The 25,195-nt window shown below is 43.5% G+C and overlaps 1 protein-coding gene across 2 annotated transcripts in view; it reads right to left on the bottom strand.

Moving 5' to 3' along the window:
- Positions 1-8,077: 8,077 nt before the first annotated feature.
- Positions 8,078-25,195, bottom strand: part of cbfa2t3 (CBFA2/RUNX1 partner transcriptional co-repressor 3) — a 29,862-nt gene continuing 12,744 nt past the window's right edge. The window contains exons 2-12 of one of the 2 annotated variants that reach the window (XM_080034164.1): positions 22,560-22,715; positions 19,967-20,208; positions 19,592-19,681; positions 18,491-18,672; positions 15,307-15,593; positions 14,431-14,516; positions 12,727-13,012; positions 12,136-12,204; positions 11,346-11,399; positions 9,361-9,551; positions 8,078-8,825 (exon numbers count right to left, since the gene is read on the bottom strand). In XM_080034164.1, the coding sequence (XP_079890290.1) occupies positions 8,475-8,825; positions 9,361-9,551; positions 11,346-11,399; positions 12,136-12,204; positions 12,727-13,012; positions 14,431-14,516; positions 15,307-15,593; positions 18,491-18,672; positions 19,592-19,681; positions 19,967-20,208; positions 22,560-22,689 (1,968 nt within the window). In that variant the 5' untranslated portion in view covers positions 22,690-22,715 and the 3' untranslated portion in view covers positions 8,078-8,474. The remainder of the gene's footprint in view (positions 8,826-9,360; positions 9,552-11,345; positions 11,400-12,135; positions 12,205-12,726; positions 13,013-14,430; positions 14,517-15,306; positions 15,594-18,490; positions 18,673-19,591; positions 19,682-19,966; positions 20,209-22,559; positions 22,716-25,195) is intronic. The other variant, XM_080034165.1, reaches the window with a different exon arrangement.

The following is a 25,195-nucleotide window of genomic DNA, read 5'->3' as shown; positions in this document are numbered from 1 at the left end:
CACACTATTACTAACTCCTTCAGGAATAATAAATGGTTATCATCACAAATTTCATATTTGCCTACCTGAAAGGCCTATAGCATTTTATCACAGCAGACATTTTGACTTGTTATAGCAGGAGAAGCACAGATGTTACTAATAACATTAACAATGGATCTTCTCCATTCACAGTAAACCATGACGACAGTGTGTCAGTGAGCCAGTGTGCACATATATAGGTCGCTAAAACTGAGGCAGCACCTGTGCTTTTCCTACAGTGACATGTCCAACTTGCTTCAAGGGAAAGAAGTATTAAAACATAAACAATGAATTAAAAACACTAGTGTTCCAAATTTCACCACGTTCATGTTCATTATACTTGATATTAAAAAAGACAACAGCTTAGTCAACAGTAGCCCTTATTCTGGTTTTACTGGTAAAAACATTATGATAAAATAACAGGACAGGTCTTAAACAGATTTCACTGCAGTTTCCATTAAAACTTAGCCTGGCATTCCCAGACCTGCCACTAGGCGCTGGCAAATTAAATTTGCTGCGCCTGTTGGTCTGGACACTCTCCGTTGAAGCTTTATCAAAAAGTCGAGAAATCCCGACTCACGTTTCAATTGGTTCTATCTAATATGGGCGCGCCAGAGCCCTTTGTATGGTGCTCTAGGGCAGACGTAACCGGATGACGACAGTGACGTGCATGCGACGTCAAAGCCGTGATAGTAAACATCAAAGATGGCTGCGGATATGTTGTGTGAGTTTGAGACTGCTTTGGCCTCGACCCTTTACGATTTGGAAGAGGGCACTCAAATATTTCTTTAGCAAGTAAGTTGAATGTTCTGTTTTGCCGACCGACCACGGCAAAAGTTTAATTTAACAGTTTAACAGCTGTTCGATAAACGAACGGGACTTAATACGTCACCTTGTGCATTGCTGTGATTGGTTGTAGTGCTATCCAACTGTGTGCAGTGGCATTTGAAATGCACGAGTAGGAGCCGCTCGTTGGAAATTACTATTGATCGTGGCCAGACCTAGCCTGGTCCAACCAGACCATCGTACTTTATTTCATTTGTACATAAGGTCTGGAAGTGCTGTAATTGGCAAACGTTCACTCACTTGGAGGCGGGTGTCTGTTGAAGTTTAAAACTATTGGATCTGCCCAGTGCCACTCTGGATTAGCCAACCAATCGCATAACGTTTGGTCGTCACGTGTGTCATGAGCCGGCTTCTGGCGGTGCGTTCCAGTTGGACAGGGAACTCGGAAATTTCCGACTTCACTACATATTGTGGTCTATGGATCTACCGGTACCTGGCAACGGTAACTTGTTAGAGCCTAACGTTTAGTTATTTGGACGACAAAGGTTGTCGGTGTCCATACTTTCGCGAGCAGATGCACTGGAACACAGACAGGTCGGAACTCGGAACTACCAAGTTGGAAATCTCCTTCTTCCGAGTATAAAGGAACGCAGCATTCAACTGAAACTGGAGCGCGACTTTGACGTCATCGTTCTCAGCCACTCGCACTGTTTGCTGATTGGACACATCTGTTCGAGCAGGATCCCAATAATACGCCCCATCACCAGACTGACTACTGAAGGGAAAATGAAATTTGTCCGGATGTAGGTAGGTGGGCGTAGCCAGGCTAGGCCAGACCCTCTATCGTTCAAGATATCAGGGTCTCGATTTCCAGGCTAATTAAAACTACTTTCTTTGAAGAAATGAGTTCCCAATAACTGTTAATAGTGTCATCTCTCTATATAACAGTATAACCCAATTTCAGAAACATGTATGGAGAAGCATTGCACCACCATAATTTGACATCAGGGGAAATAGGGCAATAGTTTATTCAAACACATATCATATCTCAGATGTGTTTTATTGTATCCTTCCAATTGTTCTTGATTGTGTCAGTCAATTTGTTCTTTATGACTATATATATATTCTAATTCTCTTCTAATTTCTGCTTTTTAAAAATACAAATGTTTTGGGGACATTTTGACCCCAGTCAATTCCGCCTATGTAATTTAAATAAATATAACTATTTATTGAGTTTGGCCATAGTTTCATATTTAAAGTATCACCACCATCAGGGAGAAGAGGGGAGCTCTCGCAGTCATTTTGAACTTGACAGCATCAGAGCAACTCTTAAACTTTGATATTCATATAAAACACTTAAATTCCCCTAAAAACAATGTATCAATTTTTTCGCATGTTACACATATTTAACTCTCCTAAAATGATTATAATCTGTTGTTTTTATCTCAGATTACATTATTTACATAACTAATAATGTTTATAAAAGGCAAATAATGTATTATTTTTCTTTGATGGTGGTTTCTTTGAGTATTTATTGCTGGGGTCTCTAGTGACCCCGTCTGTAGTCCATGTCTGTGAAAGAGGCTACATTGGTAGGATGTTATATTCAGTTGTTCTAGCCCTTTATTGAAGCTGTATGGCTTATTTGTACTGAGTAAATTATCATTCAAAGCCAAAAACTGTTTGTATGGCCTGAACCAAACAATCAAATGGTGATATAGATTTTTTGTACATTTTCTAAACATTTCCCTCACAACTGACGGATTTGTTATCAGAGGACATTTTTTTAAGTAACACCTTGTCGGTTGAAACAAAGTTTTGTTGCACAGTATGGGTTTTAATGACTGTCTTGCTGATAGGTTGTAGAGCTCAAGAAGTTAATTTTAAAGTGTAAATATAGTACATATTTGTGACATTTACTGTATATGAGGTCAAGGAAATGGATTAAGATTTTATGGAATATGTTTAAGTAATATTTATCAGTAATGTTTAAAAATGTAAGATGTACTGTTGGAATATATTTTGTAGAATATATTGAATAATTACATTTGTTTCATATTAGTTTCAGAATGTCACTTAGATCTGGTACTATCATATTTCTGTAGACATGAGGGAATTTAATCCTAGGACTTCTGAAGTTAGTGATGATTCAATAACAATGAATCATTTTTCGATTTCTGATGATGAATGCTGTCTCAGAATAGGCCTATGTGTAAATAAGAATGGCAACCAGAGCAATGAATACTTCATTTCATGTTTTAATTACACAGTTACATTGTTCAACACAGACAATAACCTGAATTAGAATGTTTTACAGCTTCACACATCCAACAGAGCGAACAGTTAAAGAGCGGTATTAGCAACAGGGAGGAAAGCATGCAAGAAATAAATACAAATCAGAATTGAATTCTTCTGGCACAGTTAACTTCATCTTAAAACGGCAACAGGACCTTTTTGAAGAGGGAAATAAAACAAGGGGAAGGATCCTCAAAGCGTCAACCTACAGAAACAAGTTTTTTTCTGTAATAATGTATTGCACAATACAGTATAGAATGCTTCCCTACACATATAAAACCATAAACCTTTTTCTTCCTTCAATTCATGTTAAGGTAAAAACAGGACCATCCTGAGCCATGGCTTTTGGGAAAACAAGTGCGGTATATCCACTAGTCATCAGCGCCTGTTTCACAGGAAGGACGTGTCACCATCGCATCAGATGAAATGTCATTGGTAGAGTTCCTGGCTATAGGGGGTAGGGGGGTAGGGAGAGCCAAATGCCAACCTGCTATGTCTTTTCTAAACATGCGTTTTTGCCCATATCATGTACATAGTCACAACAAAAATAAACGGAAAAAGCGGCTGATGGAAAGTGTTCAGAGACCCTTGAGTGTTATTCAATACAGCAGAGCCCTTATGCGTTTGCCCTCTATATAATATCTTCACAGAGAAAAAGTACATGACACCTTCGGTACCGATCTCATTCATTTTCACAACTTAACAAAGCTCACATGGAAAATGAAGCTAATCGGGAGGGAGAATCTCAGCAAAGGACGGTTTACTCTTTTCATTTAAAAAAACAAAAACATAACCAAAGTGAAATATGAAGAGGAGGGTTGTAGCTTTTGGTTGTATTTTGGTCATTTATAACAGGTGGGTTTGGTTTAGTTTAGTTTATCTAAAGGGCTTACTGGCAGACAAGGAGGCACACACAAAGCTTTTGAAATTGAATGGAACTGTCATTACAATGCTGTTTGGATGTCGATATTGTGCGTGCAAACACGGTACTTTTACTGTGAAAAAGCTGTTGCTATGTCGTGAATTGATCTGCCACTAAAGTCTGTCTGAGATGTTTCATTAAAGCTCTGAAGGTTTCAAGTAGTTTTTTTTTACAGAGACATGAAGAAAAAAAGATATCTTCTTTTTTTCTTTTTTTTTAGAAAAACACACACACACTATCATTCACACACAAACACACACACACATACAAGCACACGCACACACTGATCTCTACAAGGCTTTGTAACTGTAACAACACGCAATCAGTAGGCTTTTCCAAAGAATATGCTCAATGTGTAGACAACAAGCGCTTTGATTGCTTGAATCAGAATTCTACACATTTGAAACTCAGACGGTTCATTGAGCGTGCTCTTCACTCTTGTGCCCTGATTGTGTGTATTTCAGACACTTTGGTTAACTGGTGTAGTGGAGCTCTAACCTTATTATTCCTGGTCTGTCGATACACACTGTGTCAAAGCCTACTATGGCAATGCAGGAGTACTTTGGTCTGTGCTTTTATTGGTTTTGGACAATATAGTGGCATGTCATGGTTGATTCTGTGTTCAGTTATGTATATGCAGGTTTGACTGCATGCGTACCTATAATATTATTATTAAATTGCAGCAGTATTGGTTTGGTTAGTGGGAGTATGATCGAATAAAAGGTGAAGTTTGGTCTTCGTCATGAGTAATGGCAATTTCTTTCAACCCATTTTTTTTGTATTTATATATTTTTCAAATAGGTTTATACGATCGCTTTTGAATGTGCATTTCCATGTCTGCTCTCAGCCCAGCTTTTTCAAAGTCCAGGTCAACTTCTCCTGGTTAGCTGTATGGTGACAGGAGGTAGCTTGTGTGTGTGTGTGTGTGTGTGTGTGTGTGTGTGTGTGTGTGTGTGTGTGTATGTGTGTGTGTGTGTGTGTGTGTGTATGTGTGTTGGTGGTGGGGCGGAGGGGGGGGGGGGGTTTAGGGGGGTTATGAAGAGTGGTCTGTTGAGGGTTGATAGGACACAAAAAGGCAGAGGTTCACACTATATCCCGGTAATTATAACACACATACATAAACACTTCACACAGATGCAGGGGTACCTTTTAGCTTAATCCCATTTTGAATGACATGTCTCAGTTAAAAAGAAAAAGAGAAGATGCACTTTATCTGTGTGTTGATGAACACAAAGAATGTATTATGCCCCTCACTGCAAAAACAAAGTTCCCTATTTGATTCCTTATGTTTGGTCCAAGTGTGTATGAGCCCAACCATGCAGGGTGTATAATGTTTAATACAATAATTGTGTGAGCATGGCTGCTATAAGCCCGGTTGCTTTGGGTAAAAGTTTTGAGACTGCTAAACGTACATGTCTTTACCAGAGGGGATCATATTGCTGGAACATGTGACGAGCTGAATAAATGTAATAAAATGGACTTCAACAGAAATAAAGGGCATTACCAGGTCTTCAGCTTATCGCATCTTTACCAAACTACAATCATTTTCATTTTGTTTTTGTTTTTTTAAAGCAGCATTTCAAAGATTGGGTATCAAAATTTGGTTTGAGGTTTATTGTAACACTAGCTTAACACTGGCAAATCACTTTATTCTATATAGTAATGGCTTGTCCTGCACCTGGGGGAAAGACACACTCCTAACCCCACACACACACACACACACACGCACACGCACACGCACACAATGATGACAAAGATAGAGTCACTACAGGAGCACTTGAGCCGAAAGGATGGTAATAAACAGGACTCTTGACATCATATATCAAGTTTAACTAATTATAAATTTGGTGTTAAGGAACTGAATTTGAAACCATCACTTATTCCATCTGTATAGCAGATTCACTTTGATCTACTATTATTTTTCTTATTAATGTCTTTACTAGATTTAAGTGAAACATGAAATCAATTCAATCAGAAAATGTTCTGGTAATACACCCTGACTTTGTTTCCATCCACTTTCAGATTATTGGCCCTGTAGGTTAACACTTTACCTCTGTTACCAACAGTTACCTCCACTTAGGGTCACATGACACTTTGTTTTCAGTGGAAATTGAAAGTGTATTATGAGAGAGAGAGAGAGAGAGAGAGAGAAAAAGCAAAAATTTATCAATTTGAGAAACAAAAGAACTGTGAGAAAAATCATATTCTGGACATTAAACTTTAAAGGTTTCTGTTATTTGGCAAACACATTTTTGGACCTCTTTAAATACTATGTACATTCACATTAAGTTACTGATGTTACTTTAAATATATTTATATGTATCTATATTATATGACACCCTATGGGCAGTTGCTGAGGTTCCATTCAGTAGCTGAATTTTCTTCATATTGCACCTCCGTCCTCTCACTGTTTTACAATGCGAGCAATACAAAATATTCTACAAGAGGGGTTTCATCTCCTTAATATAGATACAACAAATCAAATCATAAGCAAAATGTGGGGCGTCTCATAATCGAGTTGTCCTTGCTTAAACTTCATCGCTCAGCCCGAACGTAAGGAAGGAAAAAGGAAAGGTAACAAAACCAAAACAAAAGTCCATCTTTCGGGATATACACAAGGGCAGCACATATGGACATCAGCGACAAGAGACATTATTGAAATTTCGAAAAGAGGAACAATATCTACAAGCAGGTTGCGAAACCCTTTCCCGTGTGAGTGCTCTGAGGCTCTGTCCAAAGCAGGCGTAGGGGTGTAGGGGCAGACTCCAGTCAAGTAGTCAGGGGAGGAGCGCATAGGTGGGAGGTAGAAAGAGAGAGGAGAACCAAGTCTACACCACCCTTTTACCAGGCTCTTTCATCTGTTCATCATGCTTTGGAAAAAGGAGGGAGTGAATGTAAAAGGTAACAGCAAATCCTTCAAATATCTCTAGCCCGTTGTGGAGCTTTAAAAAAAAAGAAAAACAACCTTCCCATTCGTCTTCGTAGTATGCAATGCCTTTCTCGGACAATGTTTTCAAGCTTGTTTTTGAGGTTTTTTGGCAGCTCCCTTTGACGTGTATGTACTGTGTAGCTTTTCCTTTCCTCTTTTTTTGTTTACTTATTTCCTTATGTCCTCTCTGTTACCATTCACAAAAAGAAAACAAATCACACTGTGGCAGGGTTTCCATCCATTTCATTAAGTCTTTCTTGTATAGGCAAGTTCACAGCATTGTCCATATTCACTAGTCTAGGCCATCACTGAGGAATCGCTGTAGTTTTTAGTCCAGACTGCAGGAGGCAACTGCAGATCAATAGGGTCACAGTTTTTTTATTAATTTTTCTATTTTCCTTTTTCTTATTTTTTTTAAATGTCTGACAATCTCCGGGTCCCATTCTGCAGCCTCCCTGCAGCCTGGTCCTCTTAGGGCTGGCTTTGTCTGCTGTTGAGGAGGTGATGTTGCTTTGCGTTTGGTTATACGATGAGTGCTTTTCCTTATCGCTTACTTAACTCACTTTGGCAGTGTAATACAAAGGTTTGGATCATGTTACTTTTTTCATCTTTGAATTCATTTGGGTTCACAATGATGCAGAGAGGTGAGTCCGGTATAGATTTTTTTTTCTTGGCTCGCTAGCAAGGTAGTTAGCAGTTTAAAATTAATTTATTTCTCATATCATCAGCATCATCATCACTGGTATTCTTTATTTAGAATATTTGGACTTTTCTTTATTTTCCCTTTTAAAGCCAGAAAGAAACATTTAATAAATACTAAGCTGTGTTTCTGAGGAATGAATCACATCACAAGGTTTTTGTCCCTTTCCCTCATCCTTTCCCTGTCTCCATGAGGAAACTGTAGAATAAGTGCCACATCCTTGAACTGTTTGGACTGGTAGTGCACATCGCAGGGCTAGAGTACTGTTCTTTCATTAGTGCTAAATTAAAGGGAAATCCAATCCAAGTGCTAATCTGCCAAGTCATCCCCCCCCCCTTTCAATGTTGCCTTAACACAGCCCTTGTCTTGTATCCCCATGTATTTCACGTGCTTACTGAAGGAAACATCTTAGTCACATCTTCAAGTCAAAGCTAAAGTTCTTCAGCAAACACATCTGATATGTTTCTGCGACCCGAACTCAGCAATTATGAGACACTTTTTCATGCTTAGTTTCCACTGCACTGTACCCCAGGGCTGGAATCTTTGTATTAGGCTGTGGTTGTGAACGAGACAGAACAAGTATTTTTTTTCTTTTTGGGGGAGGGGGGTTGACAAGTTGAGAGAAAACCAGTCTTATCATCTCATTTTAAGATTTTTCCGAGAAGAGCTTAGAATAAGAGGGGAAAATAAGGACTGTAGTATAGGGTAGGAGGAAAAGGGAGCGGTGTGCGATGAATGAAGATTCCTCAGTTTGGTTTTGTGTTAGGTTAGTAGACACTTGTCACATCAATATGCAGGGAAGGGGACAAGGGGACAAGACGTCGTCAGCGAGAGGTGGCTTCCAGTAGGGCTGGGGTAGCTGGAGTGGTGGAGCGAGAGGCACTGCTTGAACTGCTCTCTTTGGGGCTGGCCGAGACACTGCCGCTTCCACTCCCGGCCCCTACCACCACCATGCTGCTCTGGCCTGTGTTGGTGCTCTCCGAGTGGGTAGGGGGCGCTGTGGAGGTGGGGGTGCCCAGGGGGACGCTGCTACCCCCGGGCAGACCCTGCAGGCCCTGGCCGCAGACGTGGTGGTGCTTCTCCCAGTCCTTGTGTTGGCAGAAGGAGCCGCAGTAGCGAGCCGTGTTGCAGCCGCTGCACGTCTCACTGGCTTTCCTCCCGCAGTTCCAGCAGCTCTGGGGAGACAGTGGTGGGGGAGAGAGTGGGTCGAGAGAAATAAGTCTCTTTGTATGCAGTCCCAGAGTAGCACAGATAATAATTATTTTTCTTTTATACATACATACATGTTGAACCCCAAAGTAAGTTGTTTATTTGATTTTGTTTAGATTGTCTGATACTTCATAGGGATTTGATTTAAATTCCATTGACTGGTTTGTGTTGCCAGCAGGTGGTGGTCAACTGCTCTTTAATGATTCCAACCTGGTGCGACCATCTGGGTTTGCCTTGCTTTGATGTACACAGACAACTGGACTGCAATTATGATGTCAACCAGACAACACCAAAACCAAGAGCAGCCAGCTGTATGGATAATTAATTACACAATACAGAATAACTATGAAGATAAAGGTGCAACTAAGTGACTGATGGGTAATGGATGGAGCAAAAGATCCATTGAATAAAAAAACCCATAGAGTGAGTGACTGAGTATAGAATTAGGGATTAAGAGAGGACAATGATTCAAAATGTCGGCGGGGGGTCTGTGATACTCACTTCACTGCAGTCCTCCTGCTGGTTGATGACTGTCAGTGCATCCTCAGAGGCTTGCCTCTTGGCCTCGGCCAGCGCCCTCTCCATTTTAGAGCGCTCGGCCGAAATCATCTCGTGAGCCTTCCTCTCTGCATCTGACACCGCCTTCTGCAGCTCTGACATGGCCTGTCGCTTCACCTCATTCACTGCCTCCTCTGAGAGAGAGAGAGTGAGAGAGAGAGAAGGAGAAAAAGGAGAAAAAGAGAAAGGTCTTTATGACCTTCGTCCCACCCTGCCCCGCTCCATCATTCTTTATTGAAGCACTTTAAGCTGCCATCTTGTTGTGTGTCAGTGAAACAGATGTACATCATCTAAGATTTAAAACTTTCTGCCAGAAAAAAAGGGAAACAGCCAGACTTCAATAATTAATTCTAACACGTCTGGCCACAATCATTTCAAGTGCTGACAACAGCAGATGTCTCCAAAGTTTTGTCACCCAACTTGGCTGTTCATCCGACATCCTGGGATTCCCCCTTCTTAACAACTGTCATCTTTTCATGAGAATATTTTTTTCAATGCAAATTGTGAGACACAATTCACAGTGAAGAGTGAATAATTCCCCCACCAGTGGGAAAGCATATCTCCACTGTGGCGGGAGCTAAATACAATGTAGATTTTATCACCGGGTCTTTTGTTCTTCCAGCACAAACTGTATGATTGAGGAGACAAAAGGCAGGTGTGTAGACTCCTTTTCCAGTCTAAAATAGAAACTTCCCGCAGTCTCTTCCCAGTGAGAGGCAGGAGTGATTACATTTTGCCATCTTTCATTAGTGGGGCCTCACGGTGCACTACAAGTGTACAGTACATGATTTCTTGTAAGGCCTCACCCACCTGAGGACTAGGTTGCCAAGTACACACAATTTATGAATGAAATGCTAATGTAGAATGTCGTAAAAATTCCCCTTGAGTGTCATTTTTTTCTGCCACCAAAGACTGCAACATTTAGAAAATTCAATGATTTTTCTCCCTCCTGCTATAACTCCACACAAACACACACACACACACACACACACACACACACACACACACACACACACACACACACACACACACACACACACACACACACACACACACACACACACACACACACACACAATACGTCAAACATACAAGTGGCTCTCCAGGTGTTAGGCCATTCAAGTAGGAGGTGAGACTGATAATATTCTCTCCACTGCTCCCCATTTCCTCCAGTCTGTGTTTGTTTGAGAGGAACCTCATAAATAACTGTCACATATACTCGCTGTTCCACTCCAGTTGTTTTCAAACTACTGTGGAGAAAGATAGTCAGCAAGGGGAGCCTAATCTACACTTAGCTGCGCATGTGGACATGATTGTGTTTGAACTTGATTCTAATGCTAAAATGCTAAAAAAAAAAAAAGTCACACTCTCAGACACACGTCTCAATGCTTCCCCCCATCCTAACTCTATCCTCTATTTCATTTCTACTCTGTTTTCTCTTTCTTCTACTTCCCCCATCCTCCTCCTCTTTCTTCTCCCACTTGCAAACACTATCTCCATTATCCCAAGCTTCTCAATTATCTGGCCTAATGCATGCACCACTAAGATTAGTTTGCAAAATTAATTAATTCTTATCAAGGAGACTGCATAGCAGATGCTGGGGCAATTAGCACTTAATGAAAAACACGAGGGCAAGCAATATTAACGTTTTTAATTCCGCTGGGATTCGGCAAGTCCCTGAGACGTGTTATTTTCTGTCTGCTTTTTCACACTTCAGATCTTATGTTTTCAAAAGTGCTGCGGTCTCTCAACCTGAACCAGACCAGAGAATACGTGTGTGGTTTTAATTAAAAGCAAGAGGTGCTGCTGCTGCTGCATCAGGCAGACTACCTGGCTGCTGAGATAGAGGTGACATGCTCCGACACACAAACACACACACACACACACACACTTGAGGTGTGATGTTGTGAGTGAGACCTGTTACTCACCCTGCCTGTTTTGGAGGTGCTTCAGTGCTGGGGAGAGAGGGATGCTTGCAGTACCTATGTATGAAAAACAACCGCAATTAAAATAGATTCTTCCGCCGGTGAAAATGCAGTACATTATTTTGCCGACAGCAGCGTCTTTCCCCCCCCGCAAGGTATTGGAGTATGACTGCAACATAATAGTGCTGGGACCAGGCTGGACTGAGGGCTAAGCCACATGACTCCCCGGGTTTTGCTCTATCTGACATGCAGTATAAAAGAAGGCCTTATGCAATGCAATAGTCCCACCTGCTTCCCTTTGGCCACAAACTGAGCCAAAGTGAAGAACCATGGTTAGATTATTTTGATATTCTTGTTGTTGTCTTGATATACAAATGGCTGTAATTAATTCACTTCAGCAATAAGTGTGTGCACTGTGCATGAGGCGAGAAAACAATCCCAATGAAAAAAACAGGTTTACAAACTAGAGTGTTTATTGCATAGGACAATGGAGTCCAGTTAAGCTTTGACCTGTGCTGTGCTGTGCTGTGCTGCTGCGGCCTGCCTTGGGCCAGGTGCATTTTCACTGCAGCTTTAACTGCAGTGGCCTTTCATAGTGGTGACAGATGGCGGGCATTTAGCCCTAATGACACAGAAGGCCTCCAATCCTCTGTCCTGATGGACCTACGGCTGTAAGGCCTCTGGTCTGTCAGTCTCGGTATAGCCAAGGTGAGGGCCACGAAGACTGATGACAGTGATTGTGGCCATTTTCTTGGTGAAAACAATAAAGAGAAGGGGGACACATGGCTCTTACCAGCTTTTCTCCAGATTTCTTCGGGCAGGTATCCCGAGGGAGGCCTGTGTAAGAAGTCTCTGTGGATCTCTGAAACACACAAGCACAAGCACAAACTCAGTCTTGATGACACACACACACACACACACACACACACACACACACACACACACACACACAAACACACCATATACACACGCACACAGTCATAGGCTCTTGATCCACACAAACACATCCACAACAGGTCTCCCCTATAGTTTACAACTCTACTTTTGGGACCAATACAAACTACGTGTTTGGCAACATCAGTGAATAAGCTGTCATCAACTTTTTGTTCAACCATTTCTGGGAAGGAATGCGTAGGAAGTGAATACAAATCTTGATTATGAATGAGCATGCTGGCAGCATAAGGGTGCAATCAGTTTGGTTAAAGATGCAGGATGTCGCAGGAACTAGATTTGTATTGCCTCACAGTATGAACTAAAAGGCTTGCTGTGTGTAAATATGTTATATGAAGGCTTATCCGGCAATTTCAAACAAGCCCTACCTTTGCTTTGCGAGTGTGTTGCTTGGCCAAACATATATACACTCTGTGCGCTGTGTTTGTCTAACCTGTCTGTCTGCCCGTCTGCCTTTCGACAGCCGAGGAGGGGGTTCCTATGGGCAGTGGGTCGCTGCTGCTAGAGGAGGAGTTGTGGTGAGGAGTAGGAGGAAGAGGAGGAGGAGGAGGAGGAGGAAGGCAGTGTTGTCCGTTGCTCCCACCTTTTTTCATCTCCTCCACGTCACTGTAGCGCCTGATCCAGTGGTTCATCTCCTCTCTGTCGGCCTCCTGGCAGCGCCGCAGCACAGTCAGGGAGCGCCGCGTCTTCTCCACCATGTCCATGATGCAGTTCAACAGCTGCAAATGCAAAATGGGACAGGATTGATGAGTAAGGGGGTTCAAACATTTGCTTAAAAGGCGCTGCTAAATGAACAGACGGTTGAAAAGTGTTCCGTTTTGTTGAAAAAATTGCAATCCCTAACCTCCAAAATCCCATGTTTAGGATTAGGTCCCGCACCAAAATGTCCAAGTCTTTTTGACCCAACACTGGAGGGTCAATGCACAATGTCACTCACATTTACCTTCAGTACATTATTGACACAACATTATCTTACGGCAAAAGTAGATTTATTTTAAAACAAATGAACCACACGTAATAAAATCAATAAAAAAAATAAAAGAATACACAGGTAAGAACAGTAACAAAGCCTGTGTCTTTTGAAGACACTGAGCTGTAAATCTACAAACTATTTCAATTTGTCCAAAAACACTGTATACCACCTTTAGCTGCTGTATTTGTTTTCAGTGTGACGTGTGTGTTTATGTCTCTTATCTGCCCGTCTGCGCAGTGTGCATGTCAGTGAATTTCAATGTCTATGAGCATTAGGACAACGATAATGTAACAGCTGGGCTGCTGATGAAAAAGTTGAGCCAATTTCTTCCACCCTTCTGCTCCGATCCCTGCCAACTCAACAGATTCCCCCCCCCCCCACACACATTCCTCGTTGTAAACAGTGTCACTTTTTTCCACAGTGCCCCGTGTTCCCCGGCATGCTAAATAGGTGTAGCATGGTTCACATTCAATCCATATCGTTATACCCATTCATCTTTCTCCCCTCTCTCTCTCTCTCTCTCTCTCTGTCTCTGCCTCCTTTCCTCTGTCTCTCCACTCACTCACTCACCCCCCCCCCCCCCTCTTTCTCTGAGTTAGCTATATTTATTTCAGTGAAGTGTTTCTAATTTGGCAGGGGTCCAGGCCTGGCCGGTTCTCTCCATGACTGCAGCTCTTGTCTCAGCTGCTCTCCCCAGCTGGAGCTGCTCTCTGCTGGGTCCTCAGCTCCATCTGGGGCTCTTTTTCTGTGTGTGTGTGTGTGTGTGTGTGTGTGTGTGTGTGTGTCTGTCTGCAAATGTGTGTGTGTGTGTCTGTGTGTGTGTGTGTGTGTGTGTGCATGCGTGCGTGGGTTTCTAGTCGTCGTGATTTTTGTCTTTTGTGGAGTTGGGTGCCATAAGTGTCTGTGTGTTGTTAATTCCCATACTGACACAGACCTCCTAAGGTCAGCTGTCCGTCAACTGCTACCTCAGATGGGACGGAGGCTGTTGGGCCTGTCAACAGCTCCTGTCCCTGTCATCTGCATTCCATCTTTAGCACTAAAATGTATTTTAATCACCTGCTAGCTCTCCCCCCCCACACACACACACACACTGCTTTATGATGGTTATGAATGAAACAAAGAGGTGGTTGACATTACACATGGCGCTACCATGCTGATACGTACATTATCAAGGTGCTTCCATTCCTCTGCCCACTCTCGATCTGTAAGACGATGGTCAATCACCTCCTCTTGGCGGGCTCCATGCACTGCTAAAATTAATAAAAACATAAGTTTCTGTCACATTTTGGGACATTTACAGCATACTGTGTCTTTGAACAAAGAGTGAATGTATGAAGCTGGCCAAATTACAAACACTTATTCCAGTCCTGACTGTGAGTGACTTACTGACACATTTATGTCCATGAGGGCACATTCATTACTTGAGGTGGATGGGATTGTTTTTCTGTTCTGTTCTGTACTTTGCTTTTGTTATTGTTGTAATGTCTTCTTCATATCCTTTTTGTATGCCTTTTATTTGAAAGCACAATTATTTTACTTGTATAAATGCTCTTTAGACATATAATTAACTTTTCCTTGTGAAACAATGACAATGTGGGACAAAAAGGTCTTTGTGCCAGGGCTTACCATATACCATACAACATCAAATCCATAAAGAAACTTTGTATCCAGAATAATTAACTTTCCATTTCAAACAAGTAGTAACTGGTTGCAGACAACAGTGTGTGTGTCCATGCTATAGCCTCATGTCTAATCAGTGAGACAATTTGGCTAAGAATTCATTCCTCTCTTTCCTTTTGGGATAGCAGAAGGGAAGGCATATATGGTTGCCACAGTTGTAGCACATGGGCATGTATGGCTGTGGTCTTTATATAGACGCACTGCCACAAGGATTATCGCACTGGACAGACAACTGGCCTTTGTTCTCCACATGCACCCCTCAAATACACCAGCCCCTTAACTCTTGACCACATAGCCTGAGCACTGCAGATCTATACATGTATCTGACCCTGTGTGAATGCATTGCAGCAGCTGTCCTACCTGTCGGCCGGTGCCTTTCTCGGGCGTCGCGGTGTTCGTTATGTCTGTAGGCGTCTCTGTATTGGTGTGCCAGGGCCATGTCTTCTAGGCGATAGTGCTGGGGTCCCATTTGGTTGGGGTTGGGCGGGTGGGCTAGGCCGTTGGGAGGGTGTGTGGGGAGGCCGTTGGGAGGCGGGTGAGCAGGCAGGCCCGTGCTAGGGCTGAAGCGTTGGCTGGGGCTGATGGTGCAAGGCCTCTTAGCCAGGTGCTCCGGGTGCAAGCCATCTCTCTCTGAGTTGTCTTTGGTCCTATAGAGGAGGGACACAGGCGCTTAGGGTTAACAAACAACATTTGAATGTTCAAAAACTCATCCGATTTGAAGCAATAGACAAGAAATGAATAGTGGCCTGGTTTCCTTTGATTTAAATATGACAGCTTTAATAGGTATTTCTTGGAGTTCTTCAATATTTAATATTCAATATTACTTACTGTAACTGTATCTTTTCAACTAAACCGTATGGCAGGCAATAGATATGTAAGTAAGAAGAGCAAGCTACTGTAACGCTACTGTGACAACAAAGACACAAAATCCCGCGATGGAACTTGAACTTGTTTCACACAGAGACTAAGGTCTGCAGCATTCTTTCCAACAGTTGGAGGGGGTTTGTGGTATACGGTGACCTACTACAAAACAGTTTGTTGTTTAAAAATGTATTCTTTATTTGCCAACATGCAATGGCTGTGCAAAGCCAGGTTATATATCATAGGCTCTGTACCTATTACCACATTTACCATTATTCCACAAATGTCCATCCGAGAATCGATTCAGCTGCATCAGATAAATGCTGGACCAACCAGAAAATGTGCTGATGCCAACACGGCTACCCTACTCTACAAAAACTCTGTAACTGAATGGCTCATTTCTGTCTCAGTTGTATTCAGAAGCTGATTTCTGACACCATGTCTGAAGGGAGAGAAATGACTTCTGTATGGCCTACTTTTTCCAGTTAGTCCATCTATGGCCACACCACACCACAATGAGTAATGGGAAAAGTGTGGGATGGCTTTGCCAGGCTAAATGTGCGATGCCAGGGTATTACTTCATAGTTCTGGAAAAACATGCCCCAACAAGGACCAGAATGCCCTTTAAATCAGATTAACGTCTCAAAAATATCCACTATAAAAAGCATGTCAAACAAATAAGACAGAAATGATTCATTGCAGGCAACTGCCTGTGTTTATGATACACTAGTGTATTTCCTGTATAACTTGAGTACTGTAAAAAAAAAGCTCATAAGTCTGAATTAACAGCTGTGCTCTAATTATTATTTTTTTTAAATGAAGATAAAATGTCCTTTACTGGGACTCGAAATAAAGCTTGTAACTTTGCTGAGTCATGTTACTATTTGCACAGAGTAAAAGTCGCAGTGAATAGTGATTCTGTGAAATGAGAAAAAATCTGCCACATGCTGTATGCAAACACAGACACACACACACACACACACACACACACACACACACACACACACACACACACACACACACACACACACACACACACACAGTATCCCTGCAGAGAGCCGCTTGTTGTTCAGTTACAGTAAGACGGTGGCCCTCCAAAGCTTTCACACAGCTGTACACCATATGCATCAAACAGAGCCAAGTCCAACCGTACACCCTGCATCTCAAGCTCTTAATCTGAACATCCCTCGGCCTACTCTTAGATTGCAAGTATTTCTCCGTCCTCCTCTCCCTCCCCCCGCCCTGCTCATGGGCTGGATGCTGTGTGTTTGGCAGATGTTTAGCGACACTCAGTTGTGTATGCGTACTCTTAGTGTGTTTGTGTGTGTGTGTGTGTGTGTGTTTGTGTGTTTGTGAGAGAGATGGAGGCTTTGTTTTCAAGCCATCTGGACAGTTGAAATGGGAGTGTTGATATTAATCTGTTTAGCTGGATGGCAATAACCCGGCATTCGGATGGAAATCACTCTTTATTATCCTGAGGGGATCAAACGTGAATAAATGCAACGCTGGCCCATGTAGATGCAGTGTGTTTATGTGTGTGTGTGTGTGTGTGTGTGTGTGTGTGTGTGTGTGTGTGTGTGTGTGTGTGTGTGTTTGTGTGTGTGTGTGTGTGTGTGTGTGTGTGCGTGTGTGTGCGTGTGTGTGTGTGTGTGTGCGTGTATTCGTACATGTGTTTTTGTGTGTGTGCGCCCTTATCCATGTGTGTATTTGTGCATGTCGGCTGTACTCATTCCTTGCTCCAGTATCTTACAAATCGTAGGAACAGCTGGTGCATCGAATAGGCCCTGCTTCAGTCTTAACCCCCCTTGCCCTCCCCCCGCCCCCCCCCCCCCCATCCCCCTGCACCAAGCTGCGCCTGCTGTGTATAAGCCACAGGTCGGGATGCGGAGGTGTGTGGATTACAGTGGGATTGCACGTTCAGCTCCAACCCCTACAGTCCCATCCAAACCACCATGGCCACCACCAGCACTACGCTACCCACAACCCCCCACTCAGGATGTGCCACAGTGTTACGGTCAGCACAGCACCATCTGGACACATCCCTGACATATGGACAGCTGCTGGGAGCCCGCAGATCAGGCAGGCAGGCAGAAAGAGAGAGGGATCGAGAGAGAGTGAGTGAGTGAGTGAGTGAGTGAGAGAGGTGAGAAAGTGATAAGCAAATGTGTACAGTGCCAGGAAGAGAAGAAGGCAGAATATAGTCTAGGAAAAGGAAAGGTCACTTAATTGTGTCTAAAAAAGGTAAATTCAGCAATTCTAGAGAGTGCTTGTTGTCGATTTTTTTTTCTTCCGTCAAAATCAGTGAATATCTCTTCTCTTGATCTGCTACCTGTTCGTACTGTGTGCACATAAACATCCAGTGTTAATACACAGCCTCATACGCTCTTTCTTTTCCCTACTCTTCATTCATCTCATCCCTCCTTCCCTCCCTCCCAGACAGCTGGCAGAGGCAGCCTGGCATCAGGGCGGTCCAGACTTCCGCCTCCCGCACAGAGGATTTATAGACTCCCCCTCGTCCGCTTGGCATTCTGAAAAATACCCTGACACGATGCTGTGTAACGCTGGCTGTGTCAAAAGTCGGCCTGTGTACTCTATGTGCACTTGAACACAACAAAGTCTGTGCTTATGTCTTTTTTTTCTTGCGTTGGGATAAGAGAGAGAGAGAGAGAGAGAGAGTGCTAACCTGTCGGGGGTCCTTCTCTTGCCGTGTTCGTTCATCTCCAGCATGATCTCGGAGGAGTCGAGGGGCGAGCTGGCGTTAGCGTCTAAGAGAAGCTGCTCGTGTTGGGCCAGGTACTGGGCCGGCGTCTGCTTGGCCAGCCGGGCACAGTGGAGCAACTCTCTCTGCAGCAGGGGCAGGTTGGCCTTCAGTGGTCAATAATAAAAACAAAAACAAGAGGAGGGGAAACACAGACACCTCTGGGTTAGGAAATGAAAATAAGTTGTTCTAGGTGAAGGATGTAGATTTATTGAACCGAGTGTAAAGTGGACAAGAGGTGAGCTTAGAACTTCATTGGAACAATAGGTAGATGGGGTGAAAGAGAAAACCAATGCCGGATTAGAGCGAGAGAGAGAAAAAAGAAGAAGAAAGAAAGTGATAGATGAAGAGACAGGATGAGATAAGACAGGTCCTTTGACACGTTCCTCTGCCATGTGTCTCTCTCTCTCTCTTTCCTCCCCGGGGTGTGTATGTAGTGTGTATGTGTGTGTGTGTGTGAGTGTGTGTGTGTGTGTGTGTGTGTGTGTGTGTGTGTGTGTGTGTGTGTGTGTGTGTGTGTGTTTGTGTGTGCGTGTGTGTGTGTGTCAGTGCTGTCAAATAGCTCTCTTAGACCTGTCTGCTTGATAAAACACAGGCATTGCTGCAATGTCCCAGATGTGGAGGATCATGGCACGCCAGGAGGTCTGATACCCTCACACACACACACACACACACACACACACACACACACACACACACACACACACACACACACACACACACCCACAAACACGTCCCACCATTTTCAACATAGCACTGCAAGTACAGTATACACAGTTGACACCTATGGGTTTCCAATTAAGACAGGGTTTTCCTTCCTCCCTCTCTGTGAACCCTCTCCTTATAGGAGTAGAACAGGAAGGAGTAAAGCAGGAAAGGATACACAGTCAGTCTCTTGCAGGCACACACACACAGTCCTGAATACTGGCCATATGGACAGAGGTTGTAAGCTCCGAGCTTGTCAACTGAAAACATAAGGCTTGATTTATTATCATTTAACAAAAAAATGTGTGCACATGTATTTACCTTCAGGAAGGGAATGACGAACGGCCTCAGAGGGAAGTTGGTGGCTTCATGAAGTTTGGAGTGAAATTCTTCAATGGTGAGAGTGGAGTTCTGGAGTTCAGTTAGAGAGAGAGAGAGAGAGAGAGAGAGAGAGAGAGAGAGAGAGAGAGAGAGAGAGAGAGAGAGAGAGAGAGATGGAACAAAAGAGTCCAAGATACAAACTTTTAGAACAAATATGACAGTTGCTAAAGTTCAGAAAGTTTGACTGTTTCTAAAAGAAAAGCGGAATACTCTGCAACACATTAGCTCAGTGGTGAGAGGCGAAGCTGAACGAAGGGATTGGACGTACAGACACTTGTGTTATAATTCCACAGTAGAGGAAAACCCAAAACGTACCACTAGGCCCAGCACGAGACTGCGCACTCTCTCTCCGATCTCAGGCGATATGTCGTTGCCAAACTGCTGCAGTGTGGTCAGGAAGCGCTTCAGCTTGCAGAGCTGCCGGGCGCCGCAGGCCGGCGGGAGCTGCTGGTTGGAGAGGGAGGCTGTGGAGGACATGGCGGGCCCATTGCTGAAGCCGTTAGGGGTGGACGGAGCTCCGTTCAGCGACGTAGGAGAATGGCTGCTCCCATTCAACACTGTGTGGGGGAAAAAAACAGACGAAAGGCAGAGCAGTGTGAATTGGTGTGAGTGATTTTTTTTTTTTTTTACAGGAACCCGACGGGGGGCCATCTGACAGATCTGGGAGGTGTGATGAGGACAGCAGCACTTACATCCTGCTAATTGAGGAGCGTGTATGGTAAAGATTAAGTATAAGTGAAGCACACATTAGACTCAAAGTCAGAGTGTGTGTGCTGTGTGTGTGTGTGTGTTTGCAGTAACTTCAGCTGTCTCACAAGTGGTACCATTTGACCCCCCTCATCTCCCCGCTATAGCAGCCTGGCCCACTCTCTGCTCCTCACCCTCTCTCTCCCCCCTCACTCACTAGGACACAACTATAAGGGGAACTTGTTAAAGAGGAGCCAAAAATAGTCCTGTGGCCTGTGTTACTTTTATTCCAATAGCAGGTGTGTAGCTAAATCTGGCCCTACACATGTCCACCAGCTGAAAGTAGATTTGCAGCTTTAAGGTTCAGAATAGACACCGCGTGCATACACATATATAATTACTCACATATTCTTCGTAATGCAGGCACAAACAAACTCAGAGTTAAAATCAAGCAGTAGCTCACAGACAAGCACACACACACACACACACACACGCACACGCACACGCACACACACCACACACGCACACACACACACACACACACGCACACACACACACACACACACACACACACACACACACACACACACACACACACACACACACACACACACACACACTTGACCTTTCCCCTGTTGTCTCTTTTTTTGTCTGAGCCAGATGACTCAAAATCCCACAACAAAAGACAAGACATTTGAATTGCTTAGCTCTTTTTCGATCTCCTTTCGGATTGTAATATTTTGACATATAGCTACTGTACATTGATGTGCATGATACTTGTTTCCTCTCTTTTTGTATGAAAAGTTGGAACCAGTAATTTAATTGTATTTCATCTCGACGGCATATGCAAGCACTTACATGGCTTCCAAAGTAAAACTGCATTACTGCTAACAGCAATGTTTTCTTTTCAAAGGCATATTCCCAGGCCTCCGTAAGCCATTGTTGACCCTATACTTTAAACTCATATTTGAAAACAAAATGATACACAGTCTTGTGGTTCAATAGTCAGTAGTTGTTTTCTCGGTCTACCATGGACATATGGAACTAACCCATGTGATCCCAACATGCAGCACTTGTGTTCTGGTTTTAGAAAGAGGGAGAGGTGCGAGGAGCGAGCTACACTGCTGACCGCTCGCCACAACAGGTGAAACAACATGGCCTGTCATTGCTATATAGGGAAGAAAATAGTCTACACACACTGCATCGCCACCCCGGCTGATGTCCCCTGTACCCACCTCCACACAACCAGCTGGTAAACAACGCAGACACACATGCACACGCGCACACACACACACACACACACACACGCACGCACGCACACACACACACACACACACACACACACACACACACACACACACACACACACGCACACACGCACACACACACACACACACACACGCACACACACACACACACACACACACACACACACACACACACACACACACACACACAATGCCACAGCCGCACTCGCACATGCGCTCAAAGACACTTGTCACCAGCAAAGACATTCTGCGCCACCAAAAAAAACACATACGTTCACACAGATAGATGCTTTGCCGATACACACACCTGACACAAGTGACTAGAACACTTGTTCACCCGAACAAGGAAGAAACACATATTTGGAATTTCTCTCCCTTTACACAAGCGTATACAGTTTTCATGACAGTTGAACTAAGACGGACAAATGGCTGTGGCTTCTGTGGCGCTGCACAAGTGTATACATGTGTGGAATGTATAGCACTCAATCACAGTTAGTACAATACTGTTATCAAGAGTTATATGTACCCTAGACTTTCATTTTTGTACCAAATATAGAATAGAAATTAATCTGGGAATCTTTGCTGTTATTTGACAGGAATGGAACAGTGGACATTGTGATACCAATACACAATATGCATCTTCACCTCTAAACCACAGGTTGCCCACATTTTAGCCAAAGGACCAAACCATTACCATTACTAAAATTTATAGATTTATGGTCAGATTTGCATGTCAGCTTTGTAGAGAAGCATTGTTCGAATGATGTAAATACCATTCCACATAAATATGACTCTTCAGCACAAAAAGGATCCAAGTCAAAGAAAACTTGTATCTTACAGCATGCAAGCTAAACGACTGTGGCTCATGTAAGTCCATTTCAGACTACATATGATGCTCATAGCAAATGCACTGTGAATGCAACAAAATAACCAAAAAGATAAAGGGTCCTTACTTGATTTACTTGTAGTAGGGGTGTATGAAGCATTGCGATTGGTTGCCTGGCTGACAGCCGGGGGTGGAGGAGGCATGGCGGGTGGGGTGGACCTGGGCTGGGTTTTCACATCCGCAGGTGAATCTGGCATTTTTCCAACCTTCTGCACTCTGCTACCTGTAAGGGAGTAAAGAGAAGGAGATAACAGAGAGAGTCATCAAGATGGAGCTCCAGCATGAAAAAGAAAAAAATCATACTTTCAAAGTGGAAACAGATGGTTAAGGAGGAGAGCACTGACATTTTCACCCAGGAAACCATCAATTGTTTCCTTAAAAACGAAAAGCCCCATAAAAAGAGACCCAAAACAAATCAATGCAGGGAGTGGAAATGAATCCAAACTTGTATTGTGTCTCTCTTGTTGGAGATTCATGGGCCTCGGAGACATACAGTAACACCTGCTCACTCTCTCAGCTGCTGCTGACTGTGCCCCCCCCCCCCCACCACCAAACCTTCTCTTCCCTCTCTCTCTCTCTCTCTCTCTCTCTCTCTCTCCCCTTCACGCACACACAGTCCGTGGAGCTCTGACATCCCAATCAGTGCCCCTCCACTGTAACCTCCAACCCTTCCAACACACACACACACACACACACACACACACACACACACACACACACACACACACACACACACACACACAATCTTCACTCCTCCCCGCCTGTCCCCTCTCGTCCCCTAGTTCAGACAGCCGGCTTGACAGCCAGTGACAAGTGCAGCTGGATCTGCTGCTGTCTATCACTGTGGACTGGCTTTCAGCAGAGCTCCGTCCTGCTACTAGAAGCTCCACTGTCCTCTGCCAGACACCCTGCCAGGACCAAACAAGGCAAGGCCATGCAGGCTCTGTAGCATGGCGGGAATGGATGGTAAGGCAAAGGGACACCAGGAGCAAACATGCCACAAGGTGGATAGTCTACAGCCACAAGCATGTGTGAGGACAGTTGCTATACTTTCTGTATTTGTGGCAGAAGGGCCTCATGCATGTCTATACATTCGGTGTGTCTTCCACCAACACATTGTCATGCACCAAACCGCTTAACATTAGATTAGACTTTACACAGTATATAGGTCTAAATAAGCAGCAGGTTTATTATTTAGTGAGCCGAGAGTGTTGACTGTCCCTCTGTCTATGTCCGTCTGTCGGCGCAGCTGCTGGAACCAGATCTTTGTGCAATGTTAACCTGAGCTGAGAGGTGTGATGACTTTTGCAGCCCTGTGAGAAGATAGCTTTAGAATATGTGTACATGCGCGTAACCGTCAGAGAGCACTGGGCAAAGAAAAACAATGGAATCGATTCCCTGCGCAGCTCACACATGAGAGCAGAAATCTGTCTGTTTTGTCGCAGGAGCACTACACACCACAATTAAGTGTAGCAAGGCATATGCATGCATCATACAAGAGTAAGGGGAGAGGGCCATCTTTTATGCTCTTGCAAAGCATAATGTAAACCACATTGTGGACTTTTATATGACATTCATTGATTCCTTTTCTCTTCTTCAACTGTCTTTTAATGTATTGGAGAACAGGAGAATAATTGTACTCTGTCTGACTCTTTCAAACGTGGAAGCAAAACAGAAGCCAATCAAATTGTCACATCCTCATACACACAGATTAGAGGTCACACTGTTAGTCGCCGGTGATTACTGCTAGTTATTATACTACTATCAAAAATAATATTTTCTTTTAACCACAAGCAAAGGGCTTAAATACATTAGATCAGTGTTTATAAACAGTACTGCAGCTGTCAATGTATTGCAGTCACCAACTACATATTAAATCACTTTTAAATAATGTGTTTTTCATTTCCATCCTCATGAGCCAACTTTATGAATCAAACGTTTTCCTTGACAACACTCCTGACTCTGTTTTGCCTTGGGTCCGTGGCGTTAGCCTATTTCTAAAAGCTCATGTAGACCCATTCAACAGCTGGTGTCCGTATTTAAAGAGAGAGACACTCTGGAGTGTGCTGCACGAGGGCCATTGACACAGTGATCCTCAAGAACACGAGGGGCACTCCGCTGTTTGCCCCATGCCAGACGCTCTGAACATAAACACACAAGGTTGTAGATGGAGGCAGATGGAGACGGCTGGTATAAATAGATACAGCAGCCATTCTCTTATTAAGAACCCCAAACACACAAACAAGCTCTCCATGCTCACGTATTGGAGGGCTGCTGCCTGTAGCAAAGCAGCCATATGTTTCAGTACACCCCCTCATTGATTATACATTTAGTATGCCAGTGTATAAAGTGTGTACTGAATAAGAATAACATACATCCTAGCAAAACATCCTAATTTGCAATATACACTAAAACCCAATTAGTACAATTCTAGAGTGTTTACTGCAGTTTGTCCCCATATTGACTATTGATAATCTGGACCTACCTACACTCAAACGAACCAGATCAGGAGAGTGACATGACAACATCAAAACGCTTTCACGGCTTTCTCTGTTTACAACACAGCTATTTCTGTCACTTCTTCGATAGGAGAGGAGAACAGGGGAGGGGAGAGGAGAGTAGAAGGAAGGGACCATGCTGTCTGTCTGTGTGTCTGCGCCTACCATGGGATTATAGACATCTGTTTAATCTGACCAGCAGCTA

This window comes from Ammodytes marinus (genome assembly GCF_949987685.1).
Source record: "Ammodytes marinus genome assembly, chromosome: 1".
In the NCBI taxonomy this organism is placed as follows: Eukaryota; Metazoa; Chordata; class Actinopteri; order Uranoscopiformes; family Ammodytidae; genus Ammodytes; species Ammodytes marinus.
This window is presented reverse-complemented; position numbering and strand designations above follow the sequence as displayed.